The sequence below is a fragment of the Scyliorhinus canicula genome, chromosome 14, assembly GCF_902713615.1.
Source record: "Scyliorhinus canicula chromosome 14, sScyCan1.1, whole genome shotgun sequence".
Lineage (NCBI taxonomy): Eukaryota > Metazoa > Chordata > Chondrichthyes > Carcharhiniformes > Scyliorhinidae > Scyliorhinus > Scyliorhinus canicula.
Window position 1 is genome coordinate 43,100,059 of NC_052159.1, and position 22,967 is coordinate 43,123,025.

Below are 22,967 nucleotides of genomic sequence, written 5' to 3' on the forward strand. Positions count from 1 at the left end.
CTAATTTGGTTCCCATCCCCCTGCCACATTAGTTTAAACCCTCCCCAACAGTGTTAGCAAAAGCACCCCCAAGGGCATTGGTTCCAGTCTGGCCCAGGTGTAGACCATCCAATTTGTAGTAGTCCCACCTCCCCTAGAACCGGTCCCAATGTCCCAAAAATCTAAACCCCTCACTCCTGCACGATCTCTCAAGCCATGCATTCATCCTGCCTATTCTTTCATTTCTACTCTGACTACCACGTGGCACTGGTAGCAATCCTGAGATAACTACCTCTGAGGTCAGACTTTTAAACTTGGCTCCTAACTCCCTAAATTCTGATTGTAGGATCTCATCACATTTTTTACCTATATCATTGGTGCCTATATGCACCACGACAAATGGATGGTCACCCACCCCCTTCAGAATGTTCTGCAGCCGATCTGAGACATCCCTGACCCGTGCACCTGGGAGGCAACATACCATTCGGGAGTCTCGTTTTCTACCACAGAACTGCCTATCTACTCCCCTTACAATTGAATCCCCTATGACTATAGCCCTTCCACTCTTTTTCCCACCCTTCTGTTCAGCAGAGCCAGCCTATCTTCCGTAGCCGTGATACGAACTTAGTGACTGATTCCCCGGAGGACCTCTCCGTCATATTAATCCAATATTTTTGAACAATTATCGACGGGGTTGGGTTAAAGTTTTGCGACACAAGCGCCACAAGCTGGTTGAATGATTGTGTATCCGGTGTTGCCGGGTTCATGAGACTCCGGATCACCAAAACAGATGCAATCCACAGGCCATCAATAGTATGACCCTCTGGTGCTTGTTCTCTATGATATTGTTGGCCCGGCAGAAATAACGCATTCATTCAGCCTATTGGTTCCAGTCTTCAACACCGCCGCCAAATGCATTTGACCACCCTAACAGAAGCATGTCGAATCAAAGAAATCCAAACCTGGGTGCAGAAAACTAGGGAGCTGAGTAGGTGGTAGAGTTGACAGCAAACCAGTTTCCTCCTTGTCGCCAGTTTAATGATGGCATGGGGAGACCACACCAGTAAAATAAGAAACAAAGTTTTATCCACACAAACAATATGTGCTATCAGTAGATTCCTGCTAGGTTTATTCTGAGGTCGGTGCCTTACTGGCTAACCTTATATACATGGGTTAATTGAGATACCCCTCCCCTAGCAGGGGAACTCGTATTCCTCAAAGAACACAGAGAAGACAAATATTCTCACCCCTAGGTTCCGTGCTGGATATTACAGACTCTTTCCCGCTCATTATACATTATCTAACAAATGTGGTATTACCCAAAAGAAAATGCAACTTCTCATAGATTGGACCGATTCTAGGCTTGGACATTCATAATGACCCTCATTTACACCATTCAACTGGCTCAAACTCCCATTTGCTTTTTGGATTTCACCTTTCAAAGTTATTCCCTGAAAATTTGTGAATGTAGAAACTCTCTATTGAGAGAGTCCCTGCCACAATCCACACTTCTACCTCCTCCAACATGTGTACCTTTGTAAGGGTGAACAGGGGTTTAATATTTTACAAAGTCACATGAGTACTGTTCAAACTGTTTTTGGCCCTTTCCATCTCAGTTCCATTAAAGATGTAACTGAGGCGTGTAAAGATAACCCCAGAATATACTACTAATTGACAGAAGGATAATGTGACAGATCTGCGACAGAGAAAGTTTTGCTGGCTGTTTTTTTGCAATGCATTTATAATTTGAAGAAAGAAATTTTACTTACAACACAAAATTTTTATAGACATAGCATGCAGTTTGTTTTCGGCTCTAATAAGTGACCTCATAAAAATGACGAAAAGGTTTCCAAAGCAGGTAAGGCAAGCTATGACCCAGACAAATACTCTAAGGATGATGTTTGCTAGTAGGTCTTCAAAGGAAGATATGCCATCTGTATTTGGTTGACAGCTGCGTACACGAATAGAATATGCACAGTACTGAAATTTATTGAAGTATCTGCGAAGAAAAATAGCACAAACGACATCACAGTCACGGGGAGATGTTAGCAAGGATATAACAAGTAAGAAAGAAAAAAGCTGGAGAAACTCAACAGGTCAGGCAGGATCTGTGGAGAACATGGAAGGTTGATGACCTGATGAGCTTTTGCAGCTATTTTGTTCTTATTTCCGATTTCCAGCACTTGCAGTGTTTTATTTTCAGTATAACAAATAAGGGACTTTAATTGAAACTAGCCTGATAATGCAGTTAATATTACGCCATCAATGATGGGAAAGAATGATCTGCAGGAATTTTCATGGGCTTAATCAATCGAGCAAGGAATTCCCGTGATGCTTCTCCCAATCAGCTATTATCATTTTAAAGGAAGACAGTGGAAACCCCATGAGCAGGGTTTTTGCCAATTTTCCACCAAAATTATGGTGCGCCAATTGGTTGAACACCTGAGGTAATTCCTAACTTTTGCACTCCTCATGTTTACAGCAAAAATATAACAAGCAAGCACAGCATAGTGGTCTCTCTAAATTGATAATTGCTGCAATTCAAGGAAACAATAAATTATTTACTCAGAGGTAAAAATCTGAAAGGCATTCATAAAGCTGCTAGTATATTTGCAAATTGTGATAAAATGTAAAACTAAGAATCCAATAATAATAATAATCTTTACTGCTGTCACGAGTAGGCTGATATTAACACCACAATGAAGTTACTGCGTAAATCCCCTTGTCGCCACACTCTGGCGCCTGTTCGGGTACACTGAGGGTGAATTCAGAATGCCCAAATTACCTAATAGATGATCCTAATCTTTCGGGAGGAAACCAGAGCACCCGGGGGAAACCCACACAGACAAGGGGAGAACATGCAGACTCCACACAGATAGTGTTCTAAGCTGGGAATTGAACCTGGGACCTTGACAATAATTGGAAATTGTTCTGGTGGTTGTCTGGGTAAAGAAAAACAAATTATTTTAAAATGGAAATTGTAGAAAGGCAAATTGGCTGAGTTGATTGAACTATGTTTTTGATATGCTAGTTAGCCGAGAAACACGGTGAACAGATGTTCACTGAAGACAAATTGGTAACAATGGAAATAGAAAGTTAAAGTAAAGATGGTAAAAGTTCAAAAGAGATGGGAGTGAATTTCACATTTCCATTCAAAAATGTGAATTCATGTAATAAAGGTAATTAAGAGTAGCTTCTGAGAAGGTTAGTTCAGATAAGGGAAGATCAAAAGGAAAAACAGCATATCACAGGCAAGCTGTTTTACTATAGCAGCCCACAGCAGCATGCTGTGTCCACTCCCAACAAACTATGTCTGGAGAAAGCCTCTTTGAGAAGCCAGTTGACATCCTAAATAGGAAGTAACCCCAAAAGATATAGGTCCCTAGTGTGGTAACTATTGCTGGGTTTTGCTTATATTGTTAACAACTATGGGATGTTGTTTGGGGATGTTTAGCTCTGAGATTAGGAAAATAGAGTGATTTGGAACTGAGCAACTTTAAAGATAAGCTTTGTATAGCCATTAAAGTTGTTAAATATATTTTTAGTCGACTATCTTGTGTGCTTTACTGTTTAATAAACATCTGGGGAGTCCTTCATGGGTCTTCACATCTTTGCTCACACTATACCAAATTGCAAATTACAGTTGAGAGCAGGCATTCCAAGTTCCCCTTCTCTGATTTGGAATACCCTTTAACATAAGCTGTGTTCCTAACACCATATTTATAATATATGGAAGATCTCCATTATAGTACATGCAGACGAATAAATATATTCATTTCATTTTTTAAAATTTTTTTAGAAGAGTTATTTAAACCATTTTTAAGTCCAGATATTTTTGTCTCCCAAGTATCAGACTATGCTCCTGGGTGAGCCTAGGCAGTATCTGCATTGGGAGAGTACTTTCACTAGTAGCAATTTGTAAGTGAACATTTACAGCCTAGGCAGGAAATTAAGAAAAAACCTACTATTAATTCTGAAATAATACATTTTGCTCAGTAAGAATATTTTATTTTATTTTTTTAAAACGCATTTTATTCAAACTTGTATCAAAGTAAGTTACAGCAAATAAACACCCCGGGAAACATTCTTCCCAATAATCAACTATACATTTTGTACAGATTCTTCTCCTTTTTCATCCCTCCCCCGCCCCACCCATCACCCACCCCCCTGCGACGAACAGCTCCTCAAACAAGGTCACAAATATCTCCCACCTTTTCTCAAACTCCCCTGCTGAGCCCCTTAACTCATACTTTATCTTCTCTAACCGCAGGAAGTCATACAGGTCAACCCATCCATGCTGCTGCCCCCAGTGGCGATGCTGACCGCCAGTCCACTGCTCTCTGGGCCATTTGGCAGCGATCTGCCTCCTTGCGTTGCAGCCCCATGGTCGGGGGCCAGTCTCCTCAGGCCTTTAAAAGGCTGTATGATGCTCACCTGGACGTCCCACGTTCTGGACCGCCATCCCTTGGAGCTCCTGGGCTCTCTGCTCTGCGCTTTTGTGGTAAATAGCAATCTCAACCGCTTGCTGCAAATCCAAATGGATTTCTGCTCGGAGCTTCCATTAAGTTGCTGCGTCACGGATCCCACAAACCCAACAGTCTCTCAAGGTTTTATTTCACATTGTTCTGAACTTGGGGAACTCAGTTTCTGAGTTGCCAAAGTAAAGGTTTATTAATATGTACATTCAACTACTCCACACCCCAAAGGGTTCTCCCGCCCTGACCTTCACCCAGTCCGGGGTTTTTAGACAGCACAGGCTCCCCTCATTAAAGAGGAAACTTCACCCCATTACCAGGGAAGTTTGTACTGGGTAGAGATCACGGGAACCAGATGGTCCACTTCCCATGACCTTTGTGGGGGCTACAACAGCAGAGCAGGCTCAAAGGGCTGATTGGCCTACTCCTGCCCCTATTTCCCATGTTTCTATGTGAAGTCTATCAATGGCCAAGGCACCTTTGGCAAGGGTAAGTGAGATTGGAGATACCTGGGCTTGTGACCGGGGGATGGAGTGTGGTGTCATGAAGTATGGACAGCACACTTGCTGTAGGGGAAGCTATTGCCACCATGGGGTCTCCCTGAGTTTATTGAGTGCCCAAAATTGAGAGTGCCCACCCCTGAATCCACTGGGAAGCTGCCAGGTTTCCCTGAACTGTCTTCCCATACGGCAGCAGCCTGCAGATTTGGGAAGGAGCCCTTAATTGACCACTAAAGTAATTTAATTGGCTGATTTGCCACCTTTCTGATGGGAAGACTGTTGGCCTGATGCCTTCATATGCCTACCTCCCAAACCATCGTCAAAGACCTGATAATATTGTGGATGCTTTTGATCTAAAAGGGAGCAAAGGGGTCGTAAATCATCAGCTAGTCAAGCTTGTATGGGACAAATTGTGGACAACAAGATGTGTTTCTTTTGTCCTAGCTCCACATCTGAAAGCCCATCAGTGGACCTTGTTTTTTTCTTCAAAAATTCATTTGCAAATTGCGGGATGAATCATTCTACAGCAATCTGAACAATTACTTCAGCTCATTAAAAAAAGGCATTACAACTTTCTAATGCATATTTATTGATACATTAAAAGCCTGCCTAAGGAAATATACAATGTGGTGCATCTTCAGCTGTTTACTTACATATGTTCCAAGCTTGTCATAGACTTAAACATCCGGCTTTCTATGTTTGTAATTTCTATTCCTTCAAGACTGCTGTTAAAGGAAATGGGGGAAAAAATAAGTTAAATAATAGATTATTAAATAAAAAATAGCAAAATGCTCAGAACATATTCATTTATCATGGTGTCAAAAACATTTTTTATCAAAAGAATATGCATAAAGACGTACCAAACTTATTTTCAAATAGGAAACCCTCATGATACATGAAACATATTTTTTTTTTCAAAATGAACCGCATAATTCCAAGCAATTGCTTACTTACAGCATTTGATAAGGTCCCTCATGGCAGGCTGATGCAAAAGATTAAATCACATGGGGTCAGGAGTGAACTAGCTGGATGGATCCAGAACTGGCTTGGCCAGAACGGGTGCCGCCTGAGGAAGGAGCAGTGCTCCGAAAGCTAGTGTTTGAAACAAACCTGTTGGACTTTAACCTGGTGCTGTAAGACTTCTTACTGTGGCCTTAGAAGACAGAGGGTAGCAGTGGAAGGGTGTTTTTCCGAATGGAGGTCTGTAACTAGTGGTGTTCCGCAGTGATTAGTACTGGACCTCTGCTCTTTGTAATATATATAAATGACTTGGAAGACAATATAGCGGGTTTGATTAGCAAGTTTGCAGGTAATACTGAGATTGCAGGAGTTGCGGATAGTGATGAAGATTGTCAGAGAATACAAAAGGATATAAGCAAATTACTGCGGATGCTGGAATCTGAAACAAAAGAGAAAATGCTGGAAAATCTCAGCAAGTCTGGCATCTGTAGGAGAGAAAAGAGGTAACATTTCGAGTCTGCTGACTCTGTCAAAGCTAAGAGACAGAGAAAGTGGGAAATATTTATACTGTGGAGTGAGAATGAAAGATGAGTCATAGCCACAGAAACCCAGGGAACGGGTGCTAATGGCCACAGAAACCAAGTAAGAAGTCTTACAACACCAGGATAAAGTCCAACAGGTTTGTTTCAAACACAAGCTTTTGGAGCACTGTTCCTTCCTCAGGAAACCAAGGGGAAAGAGTGCTAATGGCAGTCCCCTGAGAGGACAAAAGATGTGAAAGGTCAAACAGCAGGGAAACTAATATCAGAGGATGAACTGTAGATGTGGGGGAGGGGAAGGGGGAAGCAAAGAGGAGAAAGCTGAAGGAATGGTGGATAAGATGGGGGGGGGGGGGATTAAATATATATTAAGAAAGAAAGAAATGGTCAGACAGTTAAAATGAAATGAAAACAAATGGGTTGAGGTAGGTTAGAGCTGATCATCTGAAGTTGTTGAATTTGATGTTCAGGTCGGAAGGCTGTAGCGTGCCTAACCGGAAGATGAGATGTTGTTCTTCCAGTTTGCGTTGCGCTTCACTGGAACATTGCTGCAGGCCAAGAACAGACATGTGGGCATGGGAGAAGGGTCTTTTGTTAAAATGGCTTATTCCAGGCCTATCCGGGCCCCCTCCCCTAACTCCTTTACCGACATATTGATTTATTTTAAAAATTTGTTTTTATTAAAGCTTTTTTCAAACAGAACTTTTACATAACCAATAACAGAAAAATAAAAGGATAATATTGAACAAAACTAGGTGGTTATTATCATTATACAAAAAGAGAATATACATTAAGCAAACAGTTACCCACCTAAGCACCCCCCCCCCCCCCCCCCCCCCCCCGCCCCATGGATTGCTGCTGCTGCTGACATTTTACTGCTCTCCCAGAAAGTCAAGGAAAGGTTGCCACCGCCGGGAGAACCCCAGCATGGACCCTCTCAAGGCAAACTTTATTCGCTCCAGGCTGAGAAACCCAACCACGTCACTAACCCAGGTCTCCATACCCGGGGGTTTCGAGTCTCTCCACATTAACAAGATCCGTCTCCGGGCTACTAGGGAGGCAAAGGCCAACACTTCGGCCTCTTTCGCTTCCTGCACTCCCGGATCCTTTGACAGCCCAAAGACCGCTATTCCTGGACTCAGCTTCACCCGCATGTCCAAAATCCTGGACATAGCCTTCGCAAAGCCCTGCCAGAATTCTTTAAGCACCGGGCATGCCCAGAACATATGGACATGGTTCGCTGGACTCCCTGAACATCTCGCACAGCTGTCCTCCACCCCAAAGGACTTGCTCATTCTCGCCCGATGTACCACCTTAAACTGAATTAAGCTGAGCCTGGCACATGATGAGGAGGAATTTACCCTGTCTAGGGCATCAGCCCACAGGCCCTCATCTACCTCCTCACCCAGCTCTTCCTCCCACTTGCCCTTCAGTTCCTCCATTGGGGCTTCCTCTGCCTCCTGCAGTTCTTGGTAGATGTCCGACACCTTCCCCTCTCCTACCCAGAGGCCAGACACCACCCTGTCCTGAATCCTACGAGGGGGAAGCAATGGAAATGTCCCCACCTGTTTCTTGAGAAAGTCGGGGACTTGGAGGTATCTGAAGGCATTTCCAGGGGGCAGGCTGAATTTCTCCACCAGCGCCTTCAAGCTAGGGAAAATCCCATCTATGAACGGGTCCCCCATGTTTTTAATGCCTGCCCTGTGCCAACTTTGAAACCCCCCGTCTATCTTGCTGGGAACAAATCTATGATTATTCCGTATCGGGGTCCAAACTGAGGCCCCCTCCTCCTTCCTGTGCCTTCTCCACTGACCCCAGACCCTCAGTGCCGCCATCACCACCGGGCTTGTGGTGTATCGTGCCGGCGAGAACGGCAACGGTGCCGTTACTAGTGCCCCTAAGCTGGTGTCTTTGCATGATGCCGCCTCTAACCACCCGCACGCCGACCCCTCCTCCATTACCCATTTCATAATCATGGCTACATTAGCCACACAGTAGTAGCTACAGAAGTTCGGAAGCGCCAACCCTCACAAACAATACTAAATACTACATTAGGATGCAAAAAAAATTACAAAATAGAGTCCAATAAAGTCCCATGGTTGCATCAGATGGACACGATCAGCCTGTCGGGTGCCCGTGGTGTTCTGGTGGACCGTTGCAGTGGAGCCAGTGACGTCGGGCCGATGGTCGTCCTTGTCTCCGGGAGCGTCGGTCGTAGATGTGTCTCCGTACCCCGGGCCGGTGGTGGAGACGCTGTAATCGGGGAAGAGGGGGTATGTGCGCTGGGTCGTGGGGGGCGCTGGGGGGAATTGGGGTTGGGGTGGAAGTGTTGATGTAAGAGGAGAAGGCCGCACGCCGGCGGGTGCCAGGCCCCGAAGCGAGACCGTATCCTGCCGACCGTCGGGATACTCCACGTACGCATACTGCGGGTTGGCGTGGAGTAACTGGACTCGCTCAACCAACGGGTCGGACTTGTGCACCCGCACATGTTTCCGGAGCAAGATGGGCCTGGGAGTGGCCAGCCAGGTTGGGAGAGGGGATCCGGAGGACGACTTCCTGGGGAAAACAAGATGATGTTCATGAGGTGTTTGATTAGTGGTAGTACAGAGGAGAGACCAGATTGAATGCAGGGCGTCGGGGATGACCTCTTGCCAACGGGGAATGGGGAGGTCTCTGGACCATTGGGCCAGCAGGATGGTCTTCCAAATGGTGCCATTCTCCCGCTCGACCTGACCGTTACCCCGGGGGTTATAACTGGTCGTCCTGCTAGAGGCAATGCCCCTGCTGAGCAGGAATTGACGCAGTTCGTCACTCATAAAGGAGGACCCCCGGTCGCTGTGGATGTACGCGGGGTAGCCGAACAGGGAGAAGATGGATAGGAGGGCCTTTATGGCGGTTGTTGTGGTCATGTCGGGAATGGCGAAAGGGAAGCGGGAGTACTCATCAATAACACTCAAGAAATACGTGTTACGGTTGTTGGAGGGGAGGGGACCCTTGAAGTCTATACTGAGGTGTTCAAAGGGGCGGGATGCCTTGATCAGATGTGCTCGTTCGGGGCGGTAGAAGTGCGGTTTGCACTCGGCGCAGACGTGGCAGTCCCTGGTGACGGTCCTGACTTCCTCAACGGAGTAGGGCAGGTTGCGGGTATTAATAAAGTGGTAAAAACGGGTGACCCCTGGATGGCAGAGGTCCGTATGGAGGGAGCGGAGGCGGTCAATCTGCGCGCTGGCGTAGGTACCGCGGGATAGGGCATCGGGAGGCTCGTTGAGCTTCCCAGGATGACACAAGATATCGTAGTTGTACGTGGACAACTCGATCTGCCACCGCAAGATCTTGTCGTACTTGATCTTGCCCCTCTGTGCATTATCGAACATGAAAGCCACTGACCGTTGGTCTGTGAGGAGGATAAGCCTCCTGCCGGCCAGATAGTGCCTCCAATATCGCACCGCTTCGACTATGGCCTGTGCCTCCTTTTCCACCGAGGAGTGGAGGATTTCAGAAGTGTGGAGGGTCCGGGAGAAGAAGGCCACGGGTCTGCCCGCTTGGTTCAGGGTGGACGCCAGAGCTACGTCAGATGCGTCGCTCTCGACCTGGAATGGGAGGAACTCGTTGATAGCATGCATCGTGGCCTTTGCAATATCCGCTTTGATGCGGCTAAAGGCCTGGCGGGCCTCCATCGACAGGGGAAAGGAGGTGGACTGGATGACGGGACAGGCTTTGTCGGCGTAGTTGGGGACCCACTGGGCGTAATAGGAGAAGAAGCCCAGGCAGCGTTTGAGGGCTTTGAGGGAGTTGGGGAGAGGGAGTTCCATCAGGGGGCACATGCGTTCGGGGTCGGGGCCTATTACTCCGTTACGCACTACGTAGCCAAGGATGGCTAGACGGTCGGTGCTAAACACGCACTTATCCTTATTGTAGGTTAAATTAAGGAGTTTCGCGGTTCGGAGGAATCTTTGAAGGTTGATGTCATGGTCCTGCTGGTCGTGGCCGCAGATGGTGACGTTATCGAGGTACGGGAAGGTAGCCCGTAAACCGTGCTCGTCGACCATTCGGCCCATCTCCAGTTGGAAGACCAAGACCCCATTTGTGACACTGAATGGAACCCTGAGGAAGTGGTAGAGGCGCCCATCTGCCTCAAACGCGGTGTACTTGCGGTCACTCGCGTGGATGGGAAGCTGGTGGTAGGCAGACTTAAGGTCCACCGTGGAAAAGACTTTGTACTTCGCAATCCTGTTAACCAGGTCGGAAATACGGGGGAGAGGATACGCGTCCAGCTGCGTAAACCTGTTGATGGTCTGACTGTAATCAATGACCATCCGGTTTTTCTCCCCAGTCCAAACTACCAGCACTTGGGCTCGCCAGGGACTGTTGCTGGCCTAGATGACTCCTTCCTTAATGAGCCTCTGGACCTCGGACCCAATGGAGGTCTGGTCCTGGGCACTGTATCGTCTGATTTCTAGTGGCAACAGGTTTACAATCTGGGGTGAGATTAACAAACAAGGAAGGGGGGTCCACTTAGAGGGACGCGAGGCTGCAGACAGTAAGGGGGGGGAAATAGGGCCGCCGAATTGGAAGGTCAAGCTCTGCAGGTTGCACTGGAAATCCAGGCCCAAGAGTGCTGGAGTACATAGACGGGGGAGAATGAGGAGTTTGAAGTTTTTGAAAACCCCCCCTGGACCGTGAGGTCCGCTATGCAGCACCCGGTGATCTGGACGGAGTGCGAACCCGAGGCCAATTCGATCTTATGCTTAACTGGGTGGAGCGCACAGCGTCTTACCGTGTCGGGGTGGACAAAACTTTCCGTGCTCCCGGAGTCCAGTAGGCATTTCGTCTCATGTCCGTTGAGTTGGATCGTTGTTGTAGTCTTGGCGAGCATGCGTGGTTGCGACTGGTTGAGCGTGATGGAAGCAAGTCGTGGCAAGAGTTCCAGGTCATCCTCAGTAGCAGAGTAATCGCTGGCAGGGCCTTCCTTGTTGGCCCAAGATGGCGGTGCCCAGGGCCTGCACGTGGAATTGGGGTCCCAAGATGGTGGCGCCCAGGACCCGCACATGGAGCCGGGGCCCCAGGATGGCGGCGCCCATGACCTGCACGTGGCGTCCGGGGCACAAGATGGCGGCGTCCTTGGGAACCTCGTGGCAGCTGGGGGCAGTATCAGTGGCGTCTGCGTGTCGGTCGGGGCAGCCGGGAGCGGGGGTCGGGAGGACCGTAGGCCTGTTGCGATGGCCGGGAGGGTGATCCGCGGTCGCTGCGCAGAACAGCAGCGACCGACTTGGTCTGGCAGACCACCGCGTAGTGGCCCTTCTTCCCGCAGCTCTTGCACAGAGCGGAGCGGGCCGGGGATGTTTGGAGAGGCCACAAAAATAGCAGTGGGGCCCCATTAGTTTGTCGGAGCGTCCCGCAGCGCAGGCCTGGAGGGGGGTCGGGATCACCGGAGGACGGGGTGGTGCGTGCCATGAGGTCCAGGGGGTTGCTGCGTGGCCGGGGGCGTAAGCGCGGGCGTTCAGGTCGGCGAGCTCCTGGGAGGTTGCAAGGGTCCGTGCCTCAGCTAGGCTGAGGGCGTTCTTCTCCAGCAATCATTGGCGGATAGAGGAGGATTGCATGCCGGCAACGTAAGCATCTCTAATTAAAAGTTCCATGTGCTCAGTTGCAGAAACTTGGGGACAGACGCACATTCTCCCTAGAGCTGAGAGGGCCTGGTGAAACCCGTTGAGTGACTTACCAGGGAACTGCTGTCTAGTAGTCAGGAGATGCCGTGCGTATACTTTGTTGACCGGCCGGAGAAAGTGTCCTCTCAGAATATCCATGGCCGCATCATAATCACTTTCATCCTCAATCATTGAATATACCGCCGTGCCCACGCACGAGTGGAGGATGTGGAGTTTCTGCTCCTTGGTGGGCTTGCTGGCTGCAGTTGTCAGGTAACTGTTGAAACACGCCTGCCAGTGTTTAAAGATTGCAGACGCATTTGAGGCATGCAGGCTGGTGCGGAGGCAGTCAGGCTTGATGCGTAGCTCCATTCCAAAATTCTAGCTGATTAAATTAATGTACCATCAATTGGACGCGAGACACGATGAAGATCCAAACTGTAGCTTTAATCAGCTAGTTGTTAGCCCGGTGGTCGACTACAGAGAAAGGCCGACCGCCGGGAAACCTGGATACTTATACCCCGCCTCGGAGGCGGGGGCTACTTGCCTCTCGACCAATTGGTGAGCAGTCACATGACTAGTCCCAGCCAATCAGACGAGAGGCACATGACCAGCCAGAGCCAATGGGAAACCAATGCTCTGCACCAATGGCTGTGCTCCCACTCATATCACCACACTGGCCACCTGTAATGAAAGCTCCTCTCCACCATCTTGAGCGGGAGCTCTTCCAGTCTCTCCTCCTGACCCCGAGCGTGGATTACAAACAGCTCACTTTTCCCCACGTTCAACCTGTACCCCGAGAAACTCCCAAAGTCTCTTAGGATCAGCATGACCTCCCCCATCCCCTCTAGCGGGACTGAAATATACAATAGCAGGTCGTCTAAGTAAAGCAAAACCCGGTGCTCCTCCCCCGCCCGCACCAGCCCCCTCCAGTTCCTTGAAGTCCTCAGCACTATGGCCAACGGCTCAATTGCCAGGACAAATACTGGCGGAGATAGGGTGCACCCCTGCCTCGTCCCTCGGTGCAGCCTAAAATACTCCGAACTCAGCAGGTTCGCGGATACACTTGCTACGGGGGCCTGATACAGTAGCTTGACCCACCCTATGAATTCCTCACCAAATTCTAACCTACTCCCATTCCACCCGGTCAAAGGCTTTCTCTGCATCCAATGTAGCCAATACTTCTGCGTCCCCCTCCTTCTGAGGGCATCATGATAATATTTAGGGGCTTCCTCACATTTGTGTTCAATTGCCTGCCCTTGACGAAACCCATCTGATCCTCATCAATCACTCCCGGGACACAGTCCTCTATTCTAGTAGCCAAAATTTTAGCCAGCAGTTTGGCATCCACATTCAGGAGTGATATTGGCCTGTAGGACCCACATTGAAGCGGAACTTTCTCCCTCTTCAGGATGAGCGAGATAGAAGCCTGCTACATCGTCGGGAGGAGGGTTCCTCTCTCCTCAGCCTCGTCAAAGGTTCTTAGCAGGAGTGGGCTCAGCAGCTCCGAGAATTTCTTGTAGAATTCTACAGGGAAGCCGTCCGGTCCCGGGGCCTTGCCCGAATGCATACTTTCTAGGCCCTTAAGTATCTCCTCCAACTCAATCGGGGCCCCCAGTCCCTCCACCAGGTCCTCGTCCACCCTTGGGAACCTCAATTAGTCCATAAATTGCTGCATCCCGCTCTGACTCGTACAATTTACAATAAAACTCCTTGAAGACTTTGTTGATGTTCTCTGAGCCCAAGACCGTGTTACCTGCCTTGTCCCTAACTCCCCCAATCTCTATGGTCGCCTCCCTCCTGTGAAGTTGGTGTGTCAGCATCCTACTTGCTTTCTCCCCATACTCGTAGACTGCCCCTTTCACCTTCCTCAGCTGTGCCTCCGCCTTCCCAGTGGTCAGCAGATCAAACTCCGCCTGCAGTCTCCAGCACTCCTTTAGCAGCCCCTCCTCGGGGGTCTCCGCATACTTCTTGTCTACTCTGAGTATCTCTCCCACCAGCCTCGCCCTCTCCCTCTTCTCTCTATGGGACCTAATAGAAATGAACTCCCCTCTAATAACTGCCTTCATAGCCTCCCAGGCCGTTGTTGCTGTTACCTGCTGATGCAACCATCAATTCACGAGACACGTGCTTTCAGATATGAAGAGTGGTTTTAATCTACTTACTTCAGAGCCAGCCTGTTACCCATTGAACTCTCGATGAACTGCAGGCTGACTCTGGACACGGTTATTTATACAGCAGTCTAGGGGGAGGAGTCGTGGGCGGAGCCAAGAGTGGAGCCCTGTACAAACTCCTGAGCATTCCCAGTGCTACTCCCCCTAGTGGTCGGATAACGCTACTGCGCTTACAATAGTATTGGTAAATACAGTGTGAATTACTTAGTGACATTCATCACACCTGCCCTGTATCGTTTGTTGTCACATAGATTTGGATGCTCCTTATCCACCCGCACACGTCTTCATCTGCCAGCAGTCCTACATTCAGTCTCCAGAGAGGGCGCTGCCCTCCCTCCGCCCCTCATCGCAATTCCTCCCAGTGCGGGGCATGGTCCAAGACCGAAATGGCAGAATACTCGCCCCCCTCCACCCTTGGGATTAAAGCCCTGCTAAACACAAAAAAGTCAAACCGAGAGTATACTTTGTGAACGTGGGAGTAAAAAGAGAACTCCTTCGCCCTTGGCCGTGCAAATCTCCATGGGCCCACGCCTCCCCATCTGATCCATAAACTCCCTCAGGGCCTTGGCCGCCACTGGTCTCTTTCCCGATCTGGACATAGACCGGTCCAATGCCGGATCCTGGACTGTGTTGAAGTTCCCCCCCCCCCCCCCCCCCACCGAGACCGAAATGGCCGAATACTCCCCCCCCCCCCCCCCCCCCCCCCCCCCATGATCAAATGAATGAATGAAATGAAAAGAAAATCGCTTATTGTCACGAGTAGGCTTCAAATGAAGTTATTGTGAAAAGCCCCTAGTCGCCACATTCCGGCGCCTGTTCGGGGAGGCTGTTACGGGAATCAAACCGTGCTGCTGGCCTGCTTGGTCTGCTTTTAAAGCCAGCGATTTAGCCCTGTGCTAAACAGCCCCAGATTACTTGACTCCAAGACCGGGATTTTACCCAGCATGCGCCTCATGAATTCCACGTCGTCCCAGTTCGGGGCATAGACATTAACTAACACCATCTGGATCCTTTGCAGTTTACTGCTCACCATAATGTACCTGTCCCCCTTGTCTGCCACAATACTCCCTGCCTCGAATACGGACCAGAATTGCTACCCCTCTGGTCTTCGAGTCTAGCCCCGAATGGAACACCTGGCCCACCCATCCCCTCCTTAACCTCGTTTGGTCAGCGAGTTTTAAATGCGTCTCCTGTAGCATGGCCACGCCCGCCTTTAATCCCTTTAAATGCGAGAACACGCGGGACCTCTTGACCTGCCCGTTCAGACCCCTCACATTCCACGTGATCAGCCTGGACAGGGGGGCTGCTCCCCCCCGACTAGCCATCTCCCTTTTTCGGCCAGACATGTGCCCGCGCCTCCCGCTCGCTCCAGCCCTCCCGCCGGAGGTCCCCCAACTCGACTCTCCATCTCTACCCAAAAGTTGGCTCCCCTTCAGTCAGCCAAGCAGTGCCACATCCCCCTCCAACCCCCCAATCCCAACTTCCCATGCCAAGCACCCGCTTAGTACTGATTTCCCCCCCCCATTGTGCTTCCATAATTCATCTGACCCATGCTGACCCTGGCCGCTCACACCTCTATCCCCAATCTTACTGTTGATTCCTCCTTCGGGCCCCCAACCTCCCCTCCCCCACAGGGTAAGAGAGCGAGAGCCATCCAAATTCTTCCCGTGAAAAAAGAAACACAGCCCGGGCGTTACGCCGCCCCCTGAAAAAACACAGAAAAGGAAAAGCGAACAACTTAAATTCTACTACCAATCTTACATTAGGCCAACACCCGGTTACACATCCCCACCAGGGCGTTTCACCCACGTGCAGCTGTCCTTCAGTTCGAGTCCAGCTTTTCATGCTCAATAAAAGTCCACGCCTCATCCGGCATATCAAAATAATGGTGCCTGCCCTGGTACGTTACCCAAAGCCTCGCCGGATGCAGGAGCCCGAACTTCACCCTTTGTTGTGGAGGACCGCCTTAGCCCGGTTGAATCCCACACGCCTCTTAGCCAATTCAGCTCCCAGGTCCTGGTATATACGAATCTCTCCATTCTCCCACTCACTGCTCCGTTCCTTCTTTGCCCAACGCAGGACACGCTCCCTGTCTGTGAAGCGGTGGAACCTTATCACTATCGCCCTCGATGGTTCGTTCGCCCTAGGTTTCCTCGCGAGGACTCTGTGCGCCCCGTCCTGTTCCAAGGGCCACGGGAAGGCCCCCACACCCATCAGCGTCACCAGCATTGTAGTCACAAATGCACTCGCGTCCGCCCCCTCCACACCTTCAGGGAGGCCCAGAATTTGCAGGTTTTGTCTCCTAGACCTATATTCGAGATCATCCAGTCTCTCCTGCCATCTCTTGTGTAGAGCCTCGTGCGCCTCCACTCTGACCGCCAGGCCAGGATCTCATCCTCATTGTCAGATACCTTTCTCTCCATCTCTTTGATCGCCTTCTCCTGCACCTTCTGAGTCTCCACCATCCTTTCCATAGAGGCCTTCAGAGGGGCCAGCATCTCTGTCTTCAGCTCTGCGAAGCAGCTTCTTCGGAACTCCTGCTGCTCTCTCAACCACTGGGCCCACGCTGCTTGGACCCCGCTGGCCGCCATTTTGTCTTCACGGACCCGTTCTGCTCGCTTCCCCACAATCGCTCTCTTGACGGCCCCACTCCTGGTCCCATCCATGCAGCAGTGAGGGGAACCCCTCCAGCATCTTTTGCCACGCCGTGAATCACCGCCGAAGTGCCGCTACAGCTCCGTTAAAGGGCCCAAATGTCCGATCTCAGCAGGAGCTGCCGTGTGCGCGACCTATTCGGACATGACCGCTACTGGAAGTCACCGATACATTGATGACTATTTTGGTGCCGCGTCATGCTCTGGCCTGTACCTGGAAAAATTAATCAACTTCACTTCCAGTTTCCACCCCTCCATCACTTTCACCTGGTCCATCTCAGAAACTTTCCTTCCCTTCCTTGATCTTTCTGTCTCCATTTTCGGCAATAGACTATCCACTAATAGCAATTACAAGCCCACTGACTCCTACAGCTATCTGGACTACAGCTCTTCGCACCCTACACCCTGTAAGGACTCCATCCCTTTCTCACAACTCCTTCGCCTCCATCGCATTTGTTCCGATGATGCCACTTTCCAAAATGGTGCTTCGAAAATGTGTTCCTTCTTCCTCAACTGTGATTTCCCACCTACAGTTGTGGGCAGGGCCCTCAACAGTGTGCGGTTCCCCCCCCCCCCCCCCCCCCCCCCCCACCAATCTTATCCACCTTTCCTTCACCTTTCTCCTCTTTGCTTCCCCCTTCCCCTCCCCCCACAGCTCCGTTCATCCTCTGATGTTAGTTTCCCTGCTGTTTGACCTTTCACATCTTTTGTCCTCTCTGGGGACTGCCATTAGCACTCTTTCACCTTGGTTTCTGTGGCCATTAGCACCAAATTTCCCTGGGTTTCTGTGGCTATGACTCATCTTTCATTCTCACTCCACAGTATAAATATTTCCCACTTTGTCTGTTAGCTTTGACAAAGAGTAATTGGACTCGAAATGTTAGCTCTTTTCTCTCCCTACAGATGCTGCCAGACTTGCTGAGATTTTCCAGCATTTTCTCTTTCGTTTCCCAACAGGATATAGATAGGCTGCAAAATTGGGCTGCAAAATTGGGCAGAGAAATGGCAGATGGAATTCAACCCGGATAAATGAGATGTGATGCATTTTGGTAGATCCAATTCAGGTGGGCGTTATAAAATAAATGACAAAACCATCAAGAGCATAGAGACACAGAGAGATCTGGGCACGCAGGTCCACAGATTCTTAAAAAGTGGCAGCACAAGTGGAAATGGTGGGAAAGAAAGAATATGGTATGTTTGCCTTCATAGGACGGGGTATCGAATACAAAAGCTCGAAAATTATTTTACAGTTATATAGCACGTTGGTTAGGCCACATTTGGAATACTGTGTCCAATTCTGGTCACCGCATTACCAGAAGGACGTGGAGGCTTTGGAGAGAGTACAGAAAAGGTTAACCAGGATGTTACCTGGTATGGAGGGTATTAGCTATGAGGAGAGATTGAATAAACTGGGATTGTTCTCCCTCAAGAGACGGAGGCCGAGGGGCGACCTGATAGAAGTTTATAAAATTATTAGGGGTATAGATAGGGTGAACAGTTGGAGGCTTTTTACCAGGGCGGAAATGACAATTACAAGGGGGCACAAGTTCAAGGTGAGGGGGGAAAGGTTCAGTGGAGATGTGCGGGCAAGTTGTTTTTACACAGAGGGTGGTGGTGGCCTGCAATGCACTGCCAAGTGAGGTGGTTGAGGCAGATACATTAGCGACCTTTAAGACTAATCTGGACAGGCACATGAACAGACGGGGCATAAAATAGATAGCGGACGTGATCGGCACAGACTTGGAGGGCCAAAGGGCCTGTTCCTGTGCTGTCTTGTTCTTTGTTTAATCTCTTTTTGTCCATGTGATTGAGTCAAACCAAACTGTATTAAACTAAATAGCCGACTAGGTCACGAGGTACATCTTACAGCTGATATGTAACATCTTATTACATTCCACAAAAATATTAGCTTGTGTTCATCTAAATGTTGTAATAACTTACAGAGATTGAAGTTGATTAAGAGTATCAAACTGTTCAAGGTGAATAAGCTTGAGAGGATTGTTAGATATATTCCTGAAAGAAATGAATGATTTTTATTTAAAACTTAAAAACAAAACTAAATGACAATGCATCAATTATGGTAACACTAATTGGTTGTACTTACAATCTTATCAGTAATTTAACATTTTTGAAACTATATTTGGGCAGTTCCTGAATCTTGTTTGATGATACTTCCCTGAGAAAAATACAAAATAAGTCATCATTTTTTTAAAGAAATATTTTTATTCAAAACTTTTTCATGAAAACAAAATAATATAATACAAAATAGAAGCTTCTAGTTACAATGTAAATAAAATACAATCTGCAATCAAGAATGCATCTAATCCAACTCCCTCCACATTAAACTAACCCCCCATAACAATTGACAAAGAACAAAGACAAAGAAAATTACAGCACAGGAACAGGCCCTTTGGCCCTCCCAGCCTGCGCCGATCCAGATCTTTTATCGAAACCTGTCCCCTATTTTCCAAGGATCTACTTCCCTCTGTTCCCCGCCCGTTCATGTATCTGTCTAGATGCACCTTAAATGATGCTATCATGCCTGCCTCTGCCATCTCTGCTGGCAAAGTGTTCCAGGCACCCACCACCCTCTGCGTAAAAAACTTTCCACGCACATCTCCCTTAAACTTTTCCCCTCTCACCTTGAAATCGTGACCCCTTGTAATTGACACCACCACTTTTGGAAAAAGCTTGTTGCGATCCACCCTGTCCATACCTCTCATAATTTTGTAGACCTCAATCAGGTCCCCCCTCAACCTCCATCTTTCCAATGAAAACAATCCTTATCTACTCAACCTTTCTTCATAGCTAGCACCCTCTATACCAGGCAACATCCTGGTGAACCTCCTCTGCACCCTCTCCAAGGCATCCACATCCTTCTGGTAATGTGGCGACCAGAACTGCACGCAGTATTCCAAATGTGGCCGAACCAAAGTCCTATACAACTGTAACATGACCTGCCGACTCTTGTACTCAATACCCCGTCCGATGAAGGCAAGCATGCTGTATGCCTTCTTGACCACTCTATCAATCTGCATTGCCACCTTCAGGGTACAATGGACCTGAACTCCCAGATCTCTCTGTACCTTAATTTTTCCCAGGACACTTCTATTGACCATATAGTCCGCTCTTGAATTGGATCTTCCAAAATGCATCACCTCGCATTTGCCTGGATTGAACTCCATCTGCCATTTCTCTGCCCAACTCTCCAATCTATCAATATTTTGTTGTATTCTGCGACAGTCCCCCTTGCTATCTGCAACTCCACCAATCTTAGTATCATCTGCACACTTGCTAATCAGACCACCTATACCTTCATCCAGATCATTTATGTATATCACAAACAACAGTGGTCCGAGCACGGATCCCTGTGGAACACCACTAGTCACCCTTCTCCATTTTGAGACACTCCCTTCCACCACTACTCTGTCTCCTGTTGCCCAGCCAGTTCTTTATCCATCTAGCTAGTACACCCTGAACCCCATGCGACTTCACTTTTTCCATCAACCTATATGGGAAATTTTATCAAACGCCTTACTGAAGTCCATGTATATGACATCTACAACCCTTCCCTCATCAATTAACCTTGTCACTTCCTCAAAGAATTCTATTTGATTTGTAAGACATGACCTTCCGTGCACAAAACCATGCTGCCTATCACTGATAAGTCTATTTTCTTCCAAATGTGAATAGATCCTATCCCTCAGTATATTCTCCAAAAGTTTGCCTACCAATGACGTCAAGCTCACAGGTCTATAATTCCCTGGATTATCCCCGCTACCCTTCTTAAACAAAGGGACAACATTAGCAATTCTCCAGTCCTCTGGGGCCTCACCTGTGCTCAAGGATGCTGCAAAGATATCTGTTAAGGCCCCAGCTATTTTGTCCCTCGCTTCCCTCAGTAACCTGGGATAGATCCCATCCGGACCTGGAGACTTGTCCACCTTAATGCTTTTTAGAACACCCAAAACCTGCCCCTTCCTTATGCTGACTTGACCTTTTTATTTAAACATCCATCCCTCACCTCAACATCCGTCATGTCCCTCTCCTTGGTGAATACCGATGCAAAGTACCCATTAAGAATCTCACCCATTTCCTCTGACTCTATGCATAAATTCCCTCTTTTGTCTTTGAGTGGGCCAATCCTTTCTCTAGTTACCTCTTGCTCCTTACATATGAATAAAATGCTTTGGGATTTTCCTTAACCCTGTTAGCCAAAGATATTTCATGACCCCTTTTAGCCCTCTTTATTGCGCGTTTGAGATTTGTCGCCTAGATCTTAAGTATGCTTCCTTTTTCATCTTAGCTAGTCTCACAATTCCATCCGCCATCCATGGTTCCCTAATCTTGCCATTTCTATCCCTCATTTTCACAGGGACATGTCTGTCCTGCACTCTCATCAACCTTTCCTTAAAAGACTCCCACATTTCAAATGTGGATTCACCCTTAAACAGCTGCTCCCAAACCACATTCCCTAGCTCCTGCCGAATTTTGTTATACTTGGCCTTTCCCCAATTTAGCACTCTTCCTTTAGGACCACTCTCGTCTTTGTCCATGAGTATTCTAAAACTTACGGAATTGTGATTGCTATTCCCAAAGTAATCACCGACTGAAACTTCAACCACCTGGCCGGGATCATTCCCCAATGCCAGGTCCAGTATGGCCCTTCCCGAGTTGGACTATTTACATACTGCTCTAAAACACTCTCCTGGATGCTCCTTATAAATTCTGCTCCATCTACGCCTCCAACACTGCATGAGTCCCATTCAGTGTTGGGGAAGTTAAAATCTCCCATCACGACCACCCTATTTCTCCTACATTATTCTATAATCTGTCTACATATTTGTACCTCTACTTTACGCTCACTTTTGGGAGGCCTGTAGTAAAGTCCCAACAATGTTACTGCACCCTTCCTATTTCTTAGCTCTACCCATATTGCCTCAGTGCTCGAATCCTCCATAGTGCCCTCCTTAATCACAGCTGTGATATAATCTCTGACCAGTAATGCAACTCCTCCACCCCTTCTACCTCCCTCTCTATCCCTCCTGAAGCATCTATACCCTGGGATATTTAGTTGCCAATCTTGCCCTTCCCTCAACCAAGTCTCAGTAATACCAACTTACTGACCTCTAACTTCCTAATCTGGTTCCCATCCCCCTGCCACATTAGTTTAAAACCTCCCCAACAGTGTTAGCAAAAGCACCCCCTGAGGACATTGGTTCCAGTCCTGCGCAGGTGTAGACCATCCGATTTGTAGTGGCCCCACCGCCCCCAGAACCGGTTCCAATGTCCCAAAAATCTGAACCCCCTCCCTCCTGCACCATATTTCAAGCCACGTATTCATTCTGACTATTCTTCAATTTCTACTCTGACTGTCTCGTGGCACTGGTAGCAATCCTGAGATTACTATCTTTGAGGTCCTACTTTTTAAACTTATCTTAAACAAGCCCTTGAGCTTGTGGGTGAGGAGCAGGACCGCTCCAGTACAGAGAGCAAGGTGTGGGCCAAAGACACGAGTGAGAACCCTCAACATATCTAGCCATGCGCAAGCTTTCTGATCCTGGTCCAAATTGATATACAGATGGGCCCTCGCACATAGTGCATCTGTCAGCTCTCTTACGCACATGTCTGTGGCAGACTGGGAGCTGCCGCACAGGTCACACATGTTGCCCTGAAACAGGCCGTTGGTATAGATATTTAGAATGGCAGTGACTTTAAGGGCCACAGGAAATGGCTGACTTCCCAGTTGATGTGGTGCTAACTCTTGCTTCACCTGACATAGGTGGTTCACCGTTCCCCGGGTCAGATGCAGCGATCTCTGGCACTGGGCCTCTGCCGTTTGGAGGTCGGAAGTTCTACGGCAGTAGATCCATGAGCTGTAGTGTCTCCTCGGAGTCTCCACCGTTTGTGGACCTGCTCGTGGAAGATTAGCAGGTCCAGTCCCCCATCCTCTGCAGGGTGCTGGTCCTGGCCACGTGAAACTCTATGTCGATGTTGCTGCTGCTGCTCTATAACTATCAAACGAGCTGCCTACTCAACTG

The 22,967-nt window shown here is 48.5% G+C and overlaps 1 protein-coding gene across 2 annotated transcripts in view; it reads right to left on the reverse strand.

The window, feature by feature from the left end:
• The window catches only part of LOC119977745 (relaxin receptor 2-like), a 185,506-nt gene that overhangs the window by 71,065 nt on the left and 91,474 nt on the right, over positions 1-22,967 (reverse strand). For both annotated transcript variants that reach the window (XM_038818950.1, XM_038818949.1), the window contains 4 exons: positions 19,031-19,102; positions 18,868-18,939; positions 5,608-5,679; positions 1,749-1,978 (listed from right to left, as the gene is read on the reverse strand). In XM_038818950.1, coding sequence (XP_038674878.1) covers positions 1,749-1,978; positions 5,608-5,679; positions 18,868-18,939; positions 19,031-19,102 — 446 coding nt within the window. The remainder of the gene's footprint in view (positions 1-1,748; positions 1,979-5,607; positions 5,680-18,867; positions 18,940-19,030; positions 19,103-22,967) is intronic.